Here is a 19,873-nt window from a genome sequence, read left to right on the forward strand (position 1 = left end):
TATTCACTGGTTGCACCAAACTCACTAAGCACTTCTATTGACACATCACCCTCCAGTACTCTCACAACCTAATTAATTCATTCATTCATCCATCATAACTTAAGTTAAACAAAGCTTATTCAAATTATATAAACAACAACAATTAGAAAAGAGAGAAAATAACATGTGACAAATTAATGATTTAAAATAGGAGGAAAGTGATATGAATGTATAGAGATATTATTAATTACCTGACTCATTTTTGGACACCTCTTTGTTGAGTGCCTTATGCTAAATGCAACACAAGCCACCATACAAGCCATTAGTTGCTTGTCATAAATCCCCTCTAAACGTGGATCCACAAGCACTTCAAAACTGCCATCCTCCATTGCCTTTGTAATGTGCAGACTTGTAATCTTAAAATTGTTTCTTAAATAATAGTTAAACATTCAAAGTATTCCTAATTTAAGTAATCATGAAAAAACATTGTTTAAGGCATGGATAACATATACCAAAAACAACCTATGAAACAGTTCTTACTCCAAAATTCACTTAAAACAATGATGTGGCATGGATAGTAAAAAAACATGTAGCCATAAACCAAAAAAATTTAGATTCACCTCAAACAAAGATGAACAAAAATAATTGGGCGCTGCTTCACCCTTATTCATCTCCATATACAACACATCAATGGGAAAACTAATTGTATGATACTCATAAAGGTTCATCTTTTGGCAAAGAGATGCAAAGATGCCATACTCGGGTTGTGGAAGAAATCTTGCAAGAGGTAACAGTTTCCATAGATCAATGTAAAACTTGTCACCAGTTGAATAAGAGGTAGCAACAATCTCTTCCATCATTTTAATTGAGAAGTACTGCAAGTTCACAAATAAACCACCATAACATCACTACTCCGTTCCAAAATAAAAGCAGCCAACAAGTTAAAAAAGAAAAAGAAAGAAACCCATTGATTCATTGATGGGGCCGAATATTTCATCATTTTTCCCAATCTGAGTCATGTTTTTCAGATAGATAGGAGCATTGAAAAAGGGAATAAGCTTCGTTCCAATCGTTCATAAGCTTCGTCACTGTATCTCCCTCACATGCATGCATAAACGTTGCAACCTCTACATACACCAAACACCATTAAACGTCAACAACAAAATCAACAAAGCAGGATACTTTTTAGGCTTCAGACACTGTTCATTAAATACCCAATAGAAAACAAAGAAATTTAAACGTTTCTTAAGTTTCATAATGGAAGAAAAAACAACCTATGACTTTGGAGGGTGGCCCTTCGTCGCGAAAACCGCGCATCCTCCACCGCCACAACCAAATCCACCTCTACCGCGACTGCCATCGTCACGACCACCCTTGAAATCGCCACTGTCGCGGCCACCCCTGAAACCTCCACCGCACCCACCGCCTTTGGGGGGTCTCATTGTTTAGTGATTAGAGAATGCAGCCATAGAGGGTTGCCAAGACAACGTTTGGAGGTTTTAGGGTTTTGGGGGAAAATAGGTTTTTGAAGAGAGAGGAATACTTCAATGTTTGGGCCACTATTGGGCTTTCTTGGGACTAAAATGGTGAGTGGGCGGTGAGTTGCAGAGGAAAATAGGTTTAGAGAATAAATTTTGGGAATTATTTAGGAATTACATGGAGGGAACAAAACGCGGGAGAGCACTAATTTACAAAGATAATTATGGCGGTTCTAAATGTCATATTTCAAAGGATAATTATGGCGATTATAAAACTATCGTATTATACAGATAATAGTGGCGGTTTTTAATAACCGCCATATTATAACCGCCACTATATACACGTTTTTTTGTAGTGTCATATAAGTAAGGGTCCCTAGAGCATCTCAAAGGGAGCGTACACGATCTTTTTAAGTCACCTCTACTCACCTTAGTTAAGTCCATTTAACTAAGGTTATGGTAGCTTAAGAAACAAGCTACCCTCATCTATAAATACCCTAAATCAAGCTCATGTATTCAGATATTCTATTATTGAATGAAGAGTTCAGATTTGAAACCTCATTCTCTCTCAAATCTCCTTTGCTAGAGAACCAAATTGGCCTAGTAAACCCAAGAAAAGTTGGCCACACCTCTTTCCCTTCATTACACCTTCAATTCCACTGAAACCTCTCACTTTCTTTAAACTTCGATGCTCTTTCGTCAATTCATTTCCATTGCCAATCCAATCATTCATCCCACTCCAGGCTTGGACTACATCAACACCATATTCACCTTAGCAAAATGGCGTTCTGGAAAGGAAAAGGAACAATACTTTATATGGTTCGATCAATGTCAAAGAGCAAAACATGCAAAAGAATTTTGGGCGGAAGCAGTGGAATGTGTTGTATAGGTGTAAAACAGATGTTTGCAAACAAAATTGGTGAATTAAACACCACAAGAAACCTGGAGCAGTCATAAACCAACTATAACACACCTTAAAGTGTTTTGTAGTGTGGCCTACGCGCATGTATTAGATAAAAGAATAACCAAACTTGATGATAAAAGTATCAAATATGTGATTATTGGGTATGAAGAGAAGACAAAGGCTTTTAAGTTGTTTAATCCCATTGATAAAAAGGTGATTGTGAGTCAAGTTGTACAAGTGAATGAATAAAGCACATGGACTGGAAGAATCAACTGGAGGCAAAACAAAGACAGAGATTAAGTGTTGCACCAATAAATACAACAATAATTCTCCAGATCATGATGAAGAAGAAGAGTCACGTCAACCTAAGTTGCGAAGCCTACAAGACCTATCTGACTCAACTGATGAATGCATTTGATTTTCTTGTTAGAAGACTCAAAGATCATTGAATTTGAGAAAGCAATAAGAGACCAGATATGAAAAGTAAAAATATGATCAACTTTTCTTGATGAATCTTGAACAATCTGTTTTCAAACAAGTTGTATTATGTAAAAACACTATGTGAAAATCTTCTTAGAATATAACAAAGCTCTCTATTTATAAAAGTGTGAAAAAATATGTTTCAAATGAAAATAGACTTCCTTTATAAAATAAATTTGAAATAGTTGATCAAAATAATTAATTATTATTAATGATAATCGATTATCCACTACAAGAAAATCATGAAATAGAAACCAATTTTTAGAGACCAAAATAATTAGTTGCAATAGTAACTAAATTAGAGACCATTTTAGAAACTAAAAAAAAATTGGTTTCTAAATTAGTTTCTATTATTTTTAAATAGTTTCTAAATTGGTATCTAATTAGCAACTAAGGTTTTAGAGACCAAATTTAGAAATTAAATAATTAGTAGTTAAAACCTTGGTTGCTAATTAGATACTAATTTAGAAACTATTTAATAACAATAGAAACTAATTTAGAAACTATTTTGGTCTTTAAAAAATTGGTCTCTATTTCATGATTTTCTTGTAGTGATATATTCATTCAATAGTGAAAAACACTTTAATAATAATGTAATTATTATTTAAATCTAACTTATTATTTTGAAAAATTGAGTTTTTAAAAAAGCTTGGTATAATTGATTATATCCAAAACATATGTGAAATCAATTTTTTTTTAAAAACAATCAATTAAACTTTATATAATCGATTAAATGAGAAACCTGATAAACATATTTTTGAAAACACATAGTCAATTATTACTTGAAATTGAGATGATGAATAGATTCATAAAGATTGTAAAATAAAAAATGAAAAATAGTTTTAAATCAAGTTTTTACTCAACAACTTCTTAAAAATAGATCATGCTTTACAAATTAGTCATACTACTTACTTTAACTATCACTATAGAAAAGAGAACTATGTGCAAACATCATCAAGATTTGGTATGTTTTTCTAACAATTTTCTTTTATTTTTTCATAATTTTACAATTTATATATTTCTTTTATGTTATAATAATAAATTATAAAATTAATTTTTATTCTTCCTATATTTATCAACTATTAAGTTCTATTCTTTTTGTTTATCCATTTTACTCATAAATTATAATGAGAAAGACATAAAAAAAATCTGAGAATGCAACCAAATTGTGTATATAGTTATGTTGTCTAAAACTAAGTATTTTGAGATGAAAAGAAGATAAATATGAGGGAACCCAACAAAATTGGAAGGTATTATGTTCAAAATTGAATATGACAATTAATATAATTAAATTATTAGTGTAATTGAAGATTTCACAGCATGTACACAATTTTATTTTCTAAAATATAAATTATTTGATTATCTTATTATTATTTTTTAATTTAAGAAATAATATAAATGATAATAAAAAATATATAATTTGATAATTAAACTAAATAAATTTATTTTCTTTTAAAAATTTATATCAACGTAATCAATATTATATTGGTTATAAATATTCCTATCAATGGATCTAAAATCTGCATTTAATTTTATTTAAAAAGTGGGTTTTCAGATTTAAAAAATGGTCAAAACTTGCATCCATGTTCTAATCAAATCTAATAGATTTAATTTAAGTTAAAAGAGGACACTCTATTTTGATTAATTTAGAAATATATATATATATATATATTTATATTTTATTTTTTTATTGAAGACCCATTCTTATACTTTTTCTACATAGGTGTGGAAGATTCTCTGGATGAAGTCTTCCAGAATCTTGGTGAATCAACGACAAATATGTCTATAAACTAATTAAAAGAATAATAAACAAATTAAAAAATTGCACACTCACATAATTGAAATTATTTTAAGTGGTACTATAATCAGTTGCTAATCAATGGTCACTGCTTATGCTAAGGATATGTCAATGAATCCAGGAATGGATGTCACTTTCACACTGAAAGCTACAAAAGATAGAAAATAAATAAATTCATGCATGTTTTTCTTGGGTGTGTGGTTGGTACAACCATGACCAAAATTCAAGGAACATGTCATTCTTCTATAATAAAAAATTTAATATTATATTTTTTGTTAGGGTAGTGAGTGAGTGAGGTGCCTATTAGTTTTCCTATACTTGTTTATCTTTGTTTTTTTAAATAAAAACACATACCCATCCTTTATATCCAGCATTTGTATTAATTTAAATATTTATTAACTATTTTTCCTTAAAAAATTTATAAAAAAATATAATGTTGTTAGTGATGCATCTCAAAATACACATTTCTTTATTTAATACACATTTCTCAAGATATCACTGATCCAATCGACTAGATATTAGAACTTTTCATGTATAAGTGGGTGAAAACTTCAATCCTGTGAGTCGGTTTTATGGGGTTGAATTAAACTTAAAATTCACTTCTTAATACATATTTGAACAATTTAGATGCTTGTATGGGCATTAAATAAAATTCATTAATACAAATTTATTTATTATCTTTACTTATATTAAACTTTAGAAAATCTAATATAACATTGTTAAAACTAATCATTTTCTTAAGTTGAAAATTAAGACGAGATTAAATATATTAATAATATTTGAAAAGTTTCAATTCATTTTATTATTTTAATATTTTAGTTTTTGAGACTACAATATGAAATAAGTTAGCATATATTTCAGAAACAGAACCACACGTGAGGCACTTCAAATGGTTGTTTCTATGTACACAGAAGAATGCCATGAGAGGTATATGAAGGTGTCGTAAAGAAGAAGCATCCATCGTTTTCATAGTTGAGCATGTTGGTCTTTGTGTGATTTTGTGCCTCTTGTCTAACCCTAAGTAATATTGGACAAACCACAAGTTCCCAAAACCTCTCAATTCAGCACAATTGTTGCATGTGTATTCGACACTAGAAATGGATCGAAGATCATTAAAATATTGTGACCTCCAACGTAACAAAGTGAAATGAATGTGTATTCGACACTAGAAATGGATCGAAGATCATTAAAATATTGTGACCTCCAACGTAACAAAGTGAAATGAATGTGATGTTGGATTGAGGTTTTCATTTTTGTGGTCCGAAAGTGAAAGATAGAAGAAAAAGGGTTGTTCTCAATTTATGGAGATGATGAACCGATAACTTCGAAGCTACCTTTCTGTGCGTGTGTTCCCTGCCAATGAAACAGGTTATTAATTGAAGTTGGACGACTTTATAGGTATCATGTTACCTTTTTAAATAAAAAAATATTGCATGGAGGTAACTATAATCAAATACTTGTATTTAATGTTAAGATTATTATTATAACAAAAAAACTATATCATGTATAAACCTGTAGAGGTCAAGGATTAGGTATAATATCATATAATTATTATTTATTCTCTTTCTTTTAGAAGGTTTGATCTTTGGAGAAATTATTATTTTTATTTAAAAAATTAAATTTCATTAAATTATATATTTATATGTTTTCTAATTTTTAAATAATTTACATATATATATTTATTGCATTAAATAGAAAAAAATTTGCACAATTATGTTATTTACAGTTATATATAAAGTTAATGTAACTTTTTGGAGTACACTTCTTTCAAATTATTTTTATCCTCGTTTATTTTGGAATAGTGTAAGTTCAATTAAAAGTATAATTAATGACTACAATACCTTTTAGTTTTAAATTTTTATAAATATTTTTATCTAATAATATGTAACCATAATGTTATGTTTCTTGAAGAGAATTACATGTAGCATTAAAATGTATTATATTAATTTTAAACTAGTATTACTTTTACTATTTTATATTGTCTTTTTATTTAAAAATTAATATATGTCAATATATAATAAAAGTTATTATAAAATATGTCAACTTAATCTTAATAAATTAAAAATAAAGAAATTTATAAAAATACGATCACATGTGCAAAAAAATGTCTATATTTTTCCTATTTAAAATAAAAAATTGTTATATTTTTGTTTTCTCCTAAAAGAACCTTAAATACAATTTTTTTTATCAACAATAAAAAATAAATAAATGAAAATTACTTCAGGGGTGGTGGAACCCTTATACAGAAACCAACATCTAACAAATACCACAAAACTAACTAACAAAAGCCTATCCGTTAAAATAAATCCTGAAAAAAAAACTTCAAGAAATCATCCTCATACACACCAAAGGTTCGAAACACCAATTAGAGTAGGAAAACGAAGCAGAGCGAATTTTTACCGAAATTCAAGACCAAATATTTACTTGCACCAAAACAAACACTTTAGACGCGTTCGCGACACCTCTTTTGAATATGATAAAATTCCTGTGATTCCAGAGTTCACTCACCACCCCAACCCAAATTGTGCTTCACACAACATTAACCGAATCAGAAGACCGGCTCAATCTGAATTAGTCAAAGTTTGACTTAGGATCAATGTGAAACACAAACAAGCAATTAACTCCTAATATAATTCCCTTTTATTAAAAAAATACTAATATCTTTTCTATTAATCGTGATGATTTTTTTACTAATTTGGTAGAAAAGTAAATTAACAAATTAAGAAGGAAAGATATATTTCTTATTCTTTTACAAGTCTAACATTCTGTTCACTTAAATAAAAAAGTTAACTCTATCAACATATTTATTATAAAAGAGATAAATTTGAATCTGAGATAGTTATTTCATTGTAGTTGGAGATTTTGTGCAATATATGTTTATCGGTACATGCTATATTTTTTTTAAATGATTTCGAATAGTGTAAATGTACTTCAACATTAATACTATATACTTCTTATTATTAATTTTATTAGTAATCTTATTAACTATATAATAAAATTTGTCCTAGAAGAAAGTTGAATCTAAGTTCCATAATACATATAACTTTTAACCACTACACCAAACATTTAGAATAAAGATTTGCATATATATTTTATGTGTACGCTTTGTGAAAAACACGAGAAATCTATTCAACATTTATATTTTGAATGTTCTAATGCTTTGTCTATTTGAGGTTGGACTCAACAAATTTTTCTTACTTCTCATGTCTCTAATAAGGATGATCTTCTTTATTTTATTAAGAGTGATGGTAGTCATTTGGTTAAATTGATTAAGCTTGTTGTGATAACTTTATCTATTTGGATGATATGACGTATGAAGAATTATGGTAGATTTCAGGATAAGATTGATGTTTTTAGGACTATTTTGGTAATTAAAGATTTAACTTGTCTAGTGGGAAATTCATTTAAAGTTTCAATGAAGAATGATATATTGGATTTCAACGTGATTAAGTTTTTTGGTATTAATACTCGTACTGGTAAAGTTCTTCGTCCTCTTTCTGTTAGATGGGAGTTCCCTTCATCAGGCTGGGTTAAAATTAACACTGATGGGGCTGCTAGGAGATATCCTAGTCTTGCTACTTGTGGAGGTATTTTTCGTGAGAGTATGTGGGAGTTTATTGGTGCTTTCTCTGTGTTTCTTGAAGTTCAGACTGCTATGATTTTTGAATTTATGGAGTTATACATGCTATGGAGGAAGCTCAAAAGATGAGGTTTACTAATGTATGGCTTGAATGTGATTATGCCTTGATTTGTGATTTGTGTTGCGTTTACTACTAGGATTAATGTTCCGTGGATGCTTCGTAATCGATGAAATACTTGTCTTAATTAATGTTGGAAAATCAGGTTTAGGGTTACTCATATTTTTCGTTAAAGGAATGCGTGTGCTGATAAGTTGGCTAATTTATGATTTATTCATAGAGAATCATTTCATTGGTATCATAGGCTTCCATATAGTTTGTTCTTAGAATTCTTTATGAATATGTATAGTCTACCAATATATCGTTTTTGTTAACATATGAGTTTTAGTTTAGTCCCCATATTTTTTTTGTAATTTTTTTTTTAATAATACTTTTTCATGCGATGACAGAAGATTGTTGTTACTTAGAGTGTCAGTCTAGCTGCGATGTCAAGTTACATAATGATGCCTAAGATGAAAGTTTTTATATAAAAAGAATCACTACATAAATATTTTAATCATATTATAATTATTATTATTCTTATAATGATGATTATTATTATTATTATTAGAAATAATATATTAATAATGTTAGTAATAATATTAATAATCCTATTAATAATAATTATATTAATGTAATTATCTAAGAATTAACTATAATAATTACCAACACCATCATATATGAATTTTAATTCCTACCTAATTATTTACGAATTTTAATTTATATGTAATTATCCACGGATAAATTCGTATGTAATATTCGCAGGTAATAGTTTTTTGTCTTAATCTGCCATAATTATGTACAAATTTTTCCACCAAGCTATTTTGTTATTATATATGGAAAAATTTGTAGGTAACTCATTTTTACCTACAAATAATAATCCTTATATAAAATATGTAGGTAACTCCCAATTTACATAGGATCCAAATCCATAGGTAAATATCAGTAGATAATAAGAAATTTTTTTGTTGTGTCTTGACCTTATCTATAATATTTTCTTTTTGGTGTTAAATGGCTTAACATTGTTTTGAACAGTCTAGCACTGTGTTGGATGGTCTCCACTGAAATAATTTAATTTAATTGCTAAATGAAAAATATCAATCATATCATCCTTTATAAGTCGACATTGGTAAGCTTAGTTAACATCATATAACCCTTTTTAGTTGAGTAACCAACACCATATAATCCTTTTCAAGTCTAAATAGGTATACTTAGTTAACATCATATCATCCTTTATGAGTCGAGATATGTGAGCTCAATTAAAACCATAAAATCCTTTGTGAATCGATATATGTTAACACCATATCATTCTTTCCGAGTCGAGATAAGTGAGTTCCATTAAAACCATATCATCTTTTTTAGTCAAGATAAGTGAACTCAATTAACATCACATTATTCATTTATTCGGGTTGATATTTGAACTTAATTAAAGTCATGTTTTTTTTCTCCTAATTCACTATTTGTCCATGTTCTCTTATTTATATCTAAACAAATATTGGGAAAGATAATTGTATTGTGGACCAATTTTACTTTACTACATTTATAGAACATGTGATAACGTTTTAGGAAATTTTGGAAGACACTTATGGAACTAGTTCTTGTTAAAAAAATATTCAAGTGGAAAGTGGATTCTGAGAGTTTTTTTAGTATGATATAACTCATGTATTCCTAAACTATTTCATATGAGTGTTTATGTGATGGAGCGACATGCATTTATAGATAGAACTAGTGCATTTGAGTCACTTCATTGAGTTTATATTGAGCATGGTGTGTGTGATTTTTGTGTGTTTAGTTTGTTGTGATGTTTTGTCTTCACAAATAAAAAATAAACAAAGGTTTTACATTTCGTATAATGTTATGTGAATGTTTCGTAATCGATGAAATATTTGTCTTAATTAGTGTGGGAAAATCATATTTAGGGTTACTTATATTTTTCGTGAAGGGAGTGTGTGTGCTGGTAAGTTAATTTTTTATGAATATGCATAGTCTACCTATGTATCGTTTTTGTTAACATATGGTTTTTGGTCTAATTCCCCATTTTTTTTGTAATTTTTTTAATAATATTGTTTTCATCTGATGACAAATTATTGTTGTTACTTGAGGTGTCAGCTTAGCTGAGATGTCAAGTTGTAAAGTGATGCCTAACATGAAAACTTTAAAAAAAAAAAAAATACTACACCAAACAAATAATCATATTATAATTATTATTATTCTTATAATGATTATTATTATTATTAATAGGAATTTATTAATAATATTAATAATCATATTAATAATATAATAATAATAATATAATTATCTACGAATTAACTATAATAATTACCAACACCATATATGAATTTTAATTCCTACATAATTATTTACGGATTTTAATTTATATGCAATTATCCACAAATAATTTCGTATGTAATATCTGTAGGTAACAATTTTCTACCTTAGTTCATCAGAATTATGTACGAATTTTTCCACCATACTATTTTGTTATTATATATGGAAAAATTTGTAGGTAACTCATTTTTACCTACAGATAACAATCCTTATGTAAAATTTGTAGGTAACTCTCAATTTACATAGGATCCAAATCCGTAGGTAAATATCAGTGGATAATAACAATTTTTCTTGTAGTGTCTTGACCTTATCTACAATATTGCATTGTTGGTTTTAGATGGTTTACCATTTTGTTGGACGATCTAGCACTGTCTTGGACGGTCTAGCACTGTGTTGGACGGTCACCACATAAATAATTTAATTTAACTACTAAATGAAAAATATCAACCATATCATCCTTTATAAGTTGACATAGGTAAGCTTAGTTAAAATCATATTACCCTTTTTAGTTGAGTATCCAACACCATATAATCCTTTTCAAGTGTAGATAGGTGTACTTAGTTAACATTATATCATCCTTTATGAGTCGAAATAGGTGTACTTAGTTAACATCATATCATCCTTTATGAGTCGATATAGGTCAGCTCAATTAAAACCATATCATCCTTTGTAAATCGACATATGTTAACACCATATCATTCTTTTCGAGTCGAGATAATGAGCTCCATTAAAACCATCCTTTTCAGTCAAGATAAGTAAACTCAATTAACATCACATTATCCATCCGTAGATATAAATTGACTTAATTAACAGCCTATCATACTGTTTGAGTTGATATTTGAACTTAATTAAAGTCATGTTTTTTTCTTAAGACACTTATGTAACTAGTTCTTGTTAAAAAATATTCAAGTGGAAAGTGGATTGTGAGAGTCTTTTTTAATATGATATCACTCATGTATTTTTAAACTATTTCATATGTGATGGAACGACATGCATTTATAAATAGAACTAGTGCATTTGAGTCACTTCAATAAGTTTATATTGAGCATGGTGTGTGTGATTTTTGTGTGTTTAGTTTATCCTGATGTTCTCACTTCACAAATAAAAATTAAACGAAAATTGTAAATTTCGTATATAAAATTATCTCTAAATCATTTTTCAATTTATCACACAGAAGAGCATGTATTTGGTAAAAACTATCTTGATCATTTTTTTTTTAATTTTAAAAGAAAAAGAAGCCTCTTCATCCAAGAACATTAATAAATTGTAAAGAACCCATGTAGTAAAAAATTAACGGCAAATAATAAGTTTAATTATCATGCTTTGTGTATAAACCTTTTCATATAATCTACTAAATCATCAATTATTTTTAACATGGCGTTTCTAATAATTATTATAAAAATTAACATATACAACAATAATTTATTGAATGAAAGTGTAAAAAAGTTAGTTTATTTCAGCTAAAGAATAGTAACAACAACAATAATGCAAAAAGAGCAGAAAAAAAAAGAAAGAAAAAGGAAAGACTTTCCTCAGTCTCATCTCATTTTCATTCAAATGATTTCCTCCACTCATGCACTTACTGAACCATGTTCTTAATTTGATGACCCAAACGGGATTTTCTCATAAAATTTACAAAAGCTGGTAAAAGATAAGGGAACCATTCACTTGCTAACTCTACTTTTTTCTCTGTTATGTCTCTATTATTCCTTCCTCTTTGAGGTTCTTCAAAATTCATCATCATCATCTCTTGTACTCCCAAACTCTCATATTATCTCAATTTCCCAATCTCTTGGAAACTTTCAATCGCATCCTCTCTGTTGTGAAATTACTAGTTAGTCATATATAGTTTCTTCCAATTTCAAAAATCATATCAAAGGTTCAAATTCACTTGCATAATTTTTTTCCCTTCGTTCTTGGTTACTTTGGCACTAGAATATCATAAACCAAGGAGAATGTAGTAGACCAGAGTAATCGGAAGTGCTATCAACATCCCAAATATAACCCTGCAATTGAATTTTTCAGAGAAGATAACAAAAAAAAAAAGGTTAATTTTTGTTTGTTGATGGCAACAAGAATGAGATGGAGAAAATCATGCTTACCCTGTGCTAAGAATGGCTGGATGAACATTGTACTCCTTAGCAAACACAAATGGAACAATCCCTTGAGGAAGTGCAGCCTAATGCAACCACAACAACATTTCCAAAATTTAAAAATTTACTCAAAAAAAATTCCTAATATATATCATTTTTTGTAATTTCCTTCTGTAAAATAAAAAACAAAATACATACAGTAAAAAACCAGACATCAATTAAAATTAAGATATTTTAGAAAAAACATCATTAAAGATATAAAAAAATGTGTTTTTTAGTCATTAGGTTTTGGCAATAGGATAATAAATGTTGTGGACACAACAAAATGAAAAATTAGATCGTTATATTGATATCTGGATCTATATATTACCTTGCTCTACTTTATATCCATAATAAAATATTAATATTTATAATAAAAAAATTTTAAAAATAAAATTTCATTAATGAAAATATAAATAAAATATAAAATGTTAAAATAATTTTTAAAATTAAAAAAATTAATATTTATTGTAATATAGGGTGGAGTATGGTTGTAAAAAAAACATTTTTCATTTTAGTAACTAATAAGAATCTAATGTTTATGAAAATTATAAAGTTAGTTGTTGAAAACCAAAGAGATATATCGAATTTACTATTATGAGCATATGTGTGATGGTTCTAAAGGGGTGCTGCATGTGTAAAAAGTTTCCAATTTGGTGAGTGTAAATAAAGGCTTTTTAATTCGATTTCATTTATAGGAATCAAAATTAATTTTTTTTTGTAAAAACTAAGGTGGACTTTCTGCTCTAAATGTTTGAGACTTTGATGGAGAGAAATGTTATCGAGGCTGTTTGTAACACTCTTTCCGAGACTGTTATTGCAAGTGTGACATAAATGTAAGCATGATGTTCTTAAAGCATTAAACTGGCACATTATTTCACTTTGTTTCACCAATTTTGTGAAGACATAAATGCACGAGAAAAAGTTGAAGTTAGCAACCTGAACAATGGCCACGTGTAGGAGAGTGCCACGGAGGCCAACTGCTATGGAAGCTGCAGCCATAACGGCTGGACCAGTGAGAAACCTAATAGCCATAGCAAATGTAGCCACAGAGTTTCCACATGCAATTATCTTTGGTTGAAGTGCCATAAACAGACCTATAAAACATCAACCAAACCCATTCTTCATCAAGAAACACATCAACCAAATCTCATCCATGTTCCTATTCTATTCCACTCACAACTTATTTCATCTATATGTATCTTATTGGAAAAATATATGAAAATTGAAAGACCCTTCAAGAAAATTATTGGAAAAATACTAATTTCACCTATGAAAATGGGAATTGAGAGAGGCTTTCAAAAAATCTATTATGAAATAGAACAGAGATAAATAAAAGAGTAAAAAGAAGGGAAAAGATATGAAAATGAATATCTCTTTTTCTTGTTATTAAAAATCAAAACAAAAGGTCTGAATATATACAAGTAGTACACTAGAATCATAACACACAAAGACAAAGTAAAGGTTATTCATATCTATAAAGAGAAACAACTGATAATTAGAAAAGACACCAAATTATTTTCTTCTATAAAAAGAAACAATGAATAATTAGAATCTTTCTGGTATTCGTATCCAATCTTAGATAAAAATTGAGTCTTAAGTAAATTAGATAAAGATTTTGTAACCCTAGATGAAAGAGGGTAATTGGTGTAATGGAACCACCATTGCTTGATTATGGAAAATGGTAGGCCTGACCAGAACCGTTGTCCTGAGAAAAGTGGTCTGGTTTATGACCCGGACCCACGTGTCGGGGCATTATGCTGAACAGGTGAACAAGATCATTTGATCATTACTTGTTGCTAACAAACATCACCAACATGGACGGCTATGAATTGTTTACTACTTTCTTTATCATCCTAAACCCATTACCCAATTCACAGCACTATTTGGAAGAAGCAGCACCATGAATTGTATCAGTAGTATCTGAGTTTACTTGTTATGTGTGTATTCTGAACGAAAAAGTTGTGCAATGAAAAACTGCTGAAAAGTGTGGAGGCAATGGTAATAAAATAATGGTGTGGATGGAAAAGTGGAAGCAAGTTGTGTTGTGGATAGAAGAATGAAATTATTGCGAAGGGAATATGGATTTGAGAATGGATTTGCGACCACTCACCTAAGCTGAACATTGCCATTCCAAGACCAGCATCAGACAGTATGGAAATTGATTTCTCTATTATTTTGGGCATGTGCACGTGCCACCTGTACGTCATCATTAACCATCAACAACACCATGTGTCACTAACCATTAATAATTAGTACAACATTACTCCAATCAAATAACCCAAAAACTTGGAGAAAGAGAAACTACACATGCCTCATTTTGTTGCCCTAATTACACATTTTTCTAACTCAGTTTATTTTCAATTGGTTTTTTAAAATGTGTAAAGTTAAAAGTGACATGTCAAACTAATTTTGTTATTTTTTTTCGTGAGATGATTTTGTGGTCAAAAGTTTTGCAATGGTGTTGACTTTGATTCACCTACCTGAAGGCAATGAGGGACCATACTACACCAATGAGGCTTGAATACGTGTTGGGGTTGCGGATAAGCTTCCTCCACACCATGATCAGAATGAGACGAGTCATCACACTCGCCGGCGGCATGTGTTTTCCTCCGCCGGAAGACTCGCCGGCTCCGATGACTTTCGGGTGGAGCTCTGCCGTGGAGGTCGACCCCAACTTGTTCAGCCCGTTCAGCCCCTCTTTTTCTTTCTCTTTATCCTTCTCTTCCTCCTCCTGTTCTCCGCCGTTCACCGGAAACTTGAACTCTTCCCCACCAAATTCCGCCTCCGAACCACCTTCAATTTAACACCAAACCAATCTTCTTAATTATAATTTACCCAAATCTTATATTAACATTCTACCAACCAAAATTTTAAAATAATCGCGAATGACACATTTCAAATTGCAATTACAGTCACAATTTCCTTGTAAAAAATGTTTTATGGTTACAATAAGAACAAAAGTTAACCTAGCCCTTTTCCTTCTTACATTGTCTTGAGTAAAATTTATTAATTTTGTTGACTCAATTTAACGACTAATTAGAGTTAAGAATAACAAAAATTAGTATTTTTAATCAACTTTGTTCAACGAAAAAGTATGAATAGTTCTTGCCTAAGATATGTATAACTCTTTTTTTTCATTCTTCTCTTTGAACATGGAGACTAATTACTTTCGAAGTTTAACTTTTACTGAATAAATAGAGAGGGATTTCTTTCTAACACGAGTTTACTGAATTTTTGAAGAGTCAGATATTGAAATTAAACTATATACCATAATTAATAACATTTTTAAAACTAAAATTTGAACTTATATTGTAGTGAAATTATAAGACTTCATTTCGTACTAAACAAACTCAAACAAAAATCTAAAACTAAAAATTTGATCAATTATGGTGTTGCCGTTGCAATTAGAGCAACAAAGAACAATTTAACCATGAAAAGGAAAAGAAAAAAAAGCTCAATCAGTACCTTTGATGTTTGCTTCCCCATTTTGTACGTGCGCATTATCAGCCACCAACATCCTGATCTCCTTGGCGCCCTGGTCGGGTTGTTCGGAGGTTCCAAGGTCGGTGCTCCCGAACATGTTGAGCCCGGCATTTTCCGACACCGGCGACGCGCTGGAGCTCCACACAAACATGTGGAGCTCCTTCGCATCGTGGGCACCCTTAGTGGGAGTTTGCTGGTTCTGGGTCTTGGCAACGGTGGGTTTAGCAGGAGCGGAAGAGAACTCCGGGTTGGGCGGCGGGTACGAAGCGGGGACAGTCTGGGTCGGGTAAAACCCGAAGCGAGGAGAAGCGACGGCGACGGGCTGAGGCATGGAGGATTCTTCGAAATTGGAAGGTCGAGGAGTGGGTCCACGGGAGGAGAACAAATCATTGGCGGTGAAGTTTGAGTGGCGCGGTTGGTACCCCATCATGGAGAAGAAATCGGCGTGGTTGAAGTTGGAGCCGCGTGGCGTGGGGTTATGCGAGGAGCTGAGGCTGTAAATCTCGGCGCCGGTGAGGTTGGAGGGGCGCGGCGTCATCATGAAGGACCGTCGCGAGGCGTTGGATTTCCTCACGGTGACGTGGAGCTTCCCGTCGTCCCCGACCTCCGCGTCGGTTTCGAGAAAGTCCCTGCCGTCGAGCGAGACGACGTCGGAGTCGACCTTGAAGGAGACGATGGAGGCAGCGGTTTCGGGGAACTGTTCCATGATGAGGATTTTGGCGGCGCGGTATTCGAAGAGGAAGAGGAGGAGGGTGTACCAGATGATGCACTGGAGCACGACGACCTGGACCATGAGGGAGCCGGAGTAGTCCCCGTACATGGCGATGAGGAGGGGGATGCCCATGACGAGCGTGTTGGGGAGCGTGGAGAGGGAGAAGATGGTGATCATCCACTCCAACGACCCCGTTTTGGTGAGGTTGGTCCAGAGCGTGAGGGCGAAGAGCATGATGATTTTCTGGAGGGTGTCGGCGGCGATGAAGCGGAAGTTCATGGCGTAGGGGTTGTTGGAGGAGATGAAGTGAAAGGAGAGGAGGGGCACGGCGAAGATGGCGACGAAGCGGTTTATGCCGGAGCACTGGTCCGGCGAGAATATCTTCCACCACCTGACCGAACCATATGCCAGGATCATGGCAACGTAGAGAGGCACCACTGAGGTGAGCACCGTGTATAGGTCTTTCCATGTTATCATGTTGTGTTTGGTGATAATGAAGAGTTGATGTTGACGGTGAGTTGAGTTTAAAGAACTCGCGAGTATGATCTGTGGTGAGTGGTTTAGTAAGTTTGTGTATGAGTGTGTGTGTGTGCAGAGAGGGAGAGTGTGTTGAAGTGAATGAAGGAGTGTCAGAGAAAAGGTAGAGAGAGAAAGAAGGTGAATTGATTGACAGAGTAGAAAGGGGATGGCTGCAGAGAGTATATATAGGGCATGGGAGAGTATAATGTGTATGGATGAGTATTTATTTTCTTGTGTAGTATTATTTTTTGGGAAGGGGTAGGGAGGGGCCACTTCGGTGTTATTGAACATGGGTATGTGTACTTTCATTTTTTGCATTGCAAATTTCTCAAATTCTGAGAAATGTTTAGCTGGGTTTCTGGGGATAAAACTGGAAAGTGAGGAATCTACACACCATACTTGTTTTAGAAGGCTACTTTCAAGTTCAAATGTATTATAAAAGCAACAATCTCTTCACAAATTATGGTAAAAATAAATCTGCGTTTTGATTTATTTCCATTTCTTTAACATCACATGTCTCCTAAATATGTAAATATAACAATTGAGGGAAACAAGTTGACAAAATAAATAAAAAATTGTTAGAAAAAATGAAAAAAAAAGTAAAACAAACATTGTCAAAAAAAAATACACCTGATCATTTTGTGTCTCTTATTTGTTCTCACATGGGCGTATCCCATTACATAATGAGAGTTTCTTCTTGCACCTCTATGTTTTTCTTCCTACAGTCTCATAATTTTAAAAAATTTCAAATTGGCCTTGACCTTTTATTTGAAAAGGGCATTGTGGATGAGTTGTTTTTGTCACCGTTCTTCTTCTTCGTTCATCGATGACGTTGGTGAAGACTCATTTTAACTACGTGGAGCAAGGTGGGAGAGTGGGTTGCGTTGCTGAAATGTTGGTTAGCTTTTAGAGGTAAGAACTGATTTTTTTTTAAGAGGTTGGGTAGTTATGGTGTTTTTAGGTTTCTGGGAACCATGATCCAGGATTTTGTTACGGAAGGATCAATCCGAAAGTGAAAATATGATCTACGAATTGCTCGTTCTATAAGTAAAACTTTATGTTTTTCGGATGAGGGGGTGTTCTGGAAGCAATTTTTCAGTTACGGATTGGTGGATCCAGAATGCATTTTTTTGGCTTACAGATTGGTGGATTCAGAATGCATTTCAATGTGGATTACATTCGGAGACACTCATTTAGGAAATTTTTGGATCATTGACTATGTTGCGAAATCATAATTCCAGAAAACAAAAACAATAGAGATGAGATGAAGAGACACCACCGAACCACCACCAAGTCGTCAGAGACACCACCGAACCACCATCAAGTGAAACACATCTCACGGTTCCTATGTCATGAGAGGAAGTCACCGTGTGCGAGAAAGGCAAAGAAATGCAAGTTTGTGGTGTGTGTAAGGAAGAAGAAAAAAGAGTGTGGGTAGTGCGTTTTAGGGTTTTTAGAAAATAATAAGGTTAATTTTGTCTTTAAATAACATTTTGGGGGTGTCGTAAGAAAAACGTAAAGGTGCAAAAAGAAACTCCCTTACACCATAAGTAAAGTCCATACCAAATTTCAAAACAAAACAAGTTCGAACTAAATTGTAATAACATTAATCTGAGACCTATACAAATCATTGAAACAATTTTTATGAACACTAAACTTGTTCAGGCTTTTGTGATTTAATTCTATGTTTTTTTACATGACTTTTTGACTAGATATCAACGATATATTAAAACTCTTCTACATAAAATTTCAAGAGTTTTAAACATGAAATTATGTCAGAATAAATTTTTTGAAACTAGGTCAGAAATTGGATAATATCACAACAAGACACAATGGATAACATAACGTTGTTTTAAGTTAAAACATTTTCACAAAATTTGGTATGCAGCTTAAGAAGGATATGAAAAAACAGTGAAATACGTAAGTTGAAACTGGATTATGAACAATTAAACTATGAACATGATGTTAGACATTACATGCAAGGATTCAAAACAAAAACTAATACCTATGTGCACACTTTGACTTATTAAAATGAACAATTAACCAAGAAACACATAATTACAATGTAGAAATAGTAAGGACAAGGTGCAACACCTAAGAACTAAAGACAAAGTTGGAACTAGTGCGGAAAAATAAAGGTTTGAACGTTTTACATTGAATAAATTGATGTTTAAATCGATTAAACTCAATGAAATGAAGATTGAACGATGTAAAAAAAGAAATGAACCGATTTATCAACAATAAAAATTAATAAACATGGAGTACTTCAAGGGTGTTCGACCCTTATTCAAAGCAAAAACATAGATCACCTAAAAAACCACATCAATCCCAGAAAAAATTCCAATCAAGTCCTACTACATACTAGTAGCTGTACAAATCT

At 31.6% G+C, this 19,873-nt stretch overlaps 1 protein-coding gene across 1 annotated transcript; it reads right to left on the bottom strand.

Annotated features, from left to right (window-relative positions):
• Positions 1–12,080: 12,080 nt before the first annotated feature.
• Positions 12,081–17,667, bottom strand: LOC137806291 (auxin efflux carrier component 4). The gene is made up of 6 exons (XM_068606315.2): positions 16,245–17,667; positions 15,260–15,572; positions 14,890–14,975; positions 13,716–13,873; positions 12,747–12,823; positions 12,081–12,650 (listed from the first exon to the last, which is right to left on the bottom strand). The coding sequence occupies exons 1-6, from the start codon at positions 17,449–17,451 to the stop codon at positions 12,584–12,586; spliced, it is 1,908 nt and encodes a 635-aa protein (XP_068462416.1). The 5' UTR covers positions 17,452–17,667; the 3' UTR covers positions 12,081–12,583.
• Between the last annotated feature and the right edge of the window lie 2,206 nt (positions 17,668–19,873).

Source organism: Phaseolus vulgaris, chromosome 3 (genome assembly GCF_051622355.1).
Source record: "Phaseolus vulgaris cultivar YP4 chromosome 3, ASM5162235v1, whole genome shotgun sequence".
Taxonomy (NCBI): Eukaryota; Viridiplantae; Streptophyta; class Magnoliopsida; order Fabales; family Fabaceae; genus Phaseolus; species Phaseolus vulgaris.

What these genes read in the sequence shown, in the direction of transcription:
- LOC137806291 (XM_068606315.2), bottom strand. Translation starts at nt 17,451, where the DNA reads ATGATAACATGGAAAGACCTATACACGGTGCTCACCTCAGTGGTGCCT. An exon ending in AATGGCAATGTTCAGCTTAG is followed by an intron (nt 13,874 to 14,889) that starts GTGAGTGGTCGC and finishes GATGTTTTATAG; the next exon opens with GTCTGTTTATGGCACTTCAA. An exon ending in CCAGCCATTCTTAGCACAGG is followed by an intron (nt 12,651 to 12,746) that starts GTAAGCATGATT and finishes ATTCAATTGCAG; the next exon opens with GGTTATATTTGGGATGTTGA.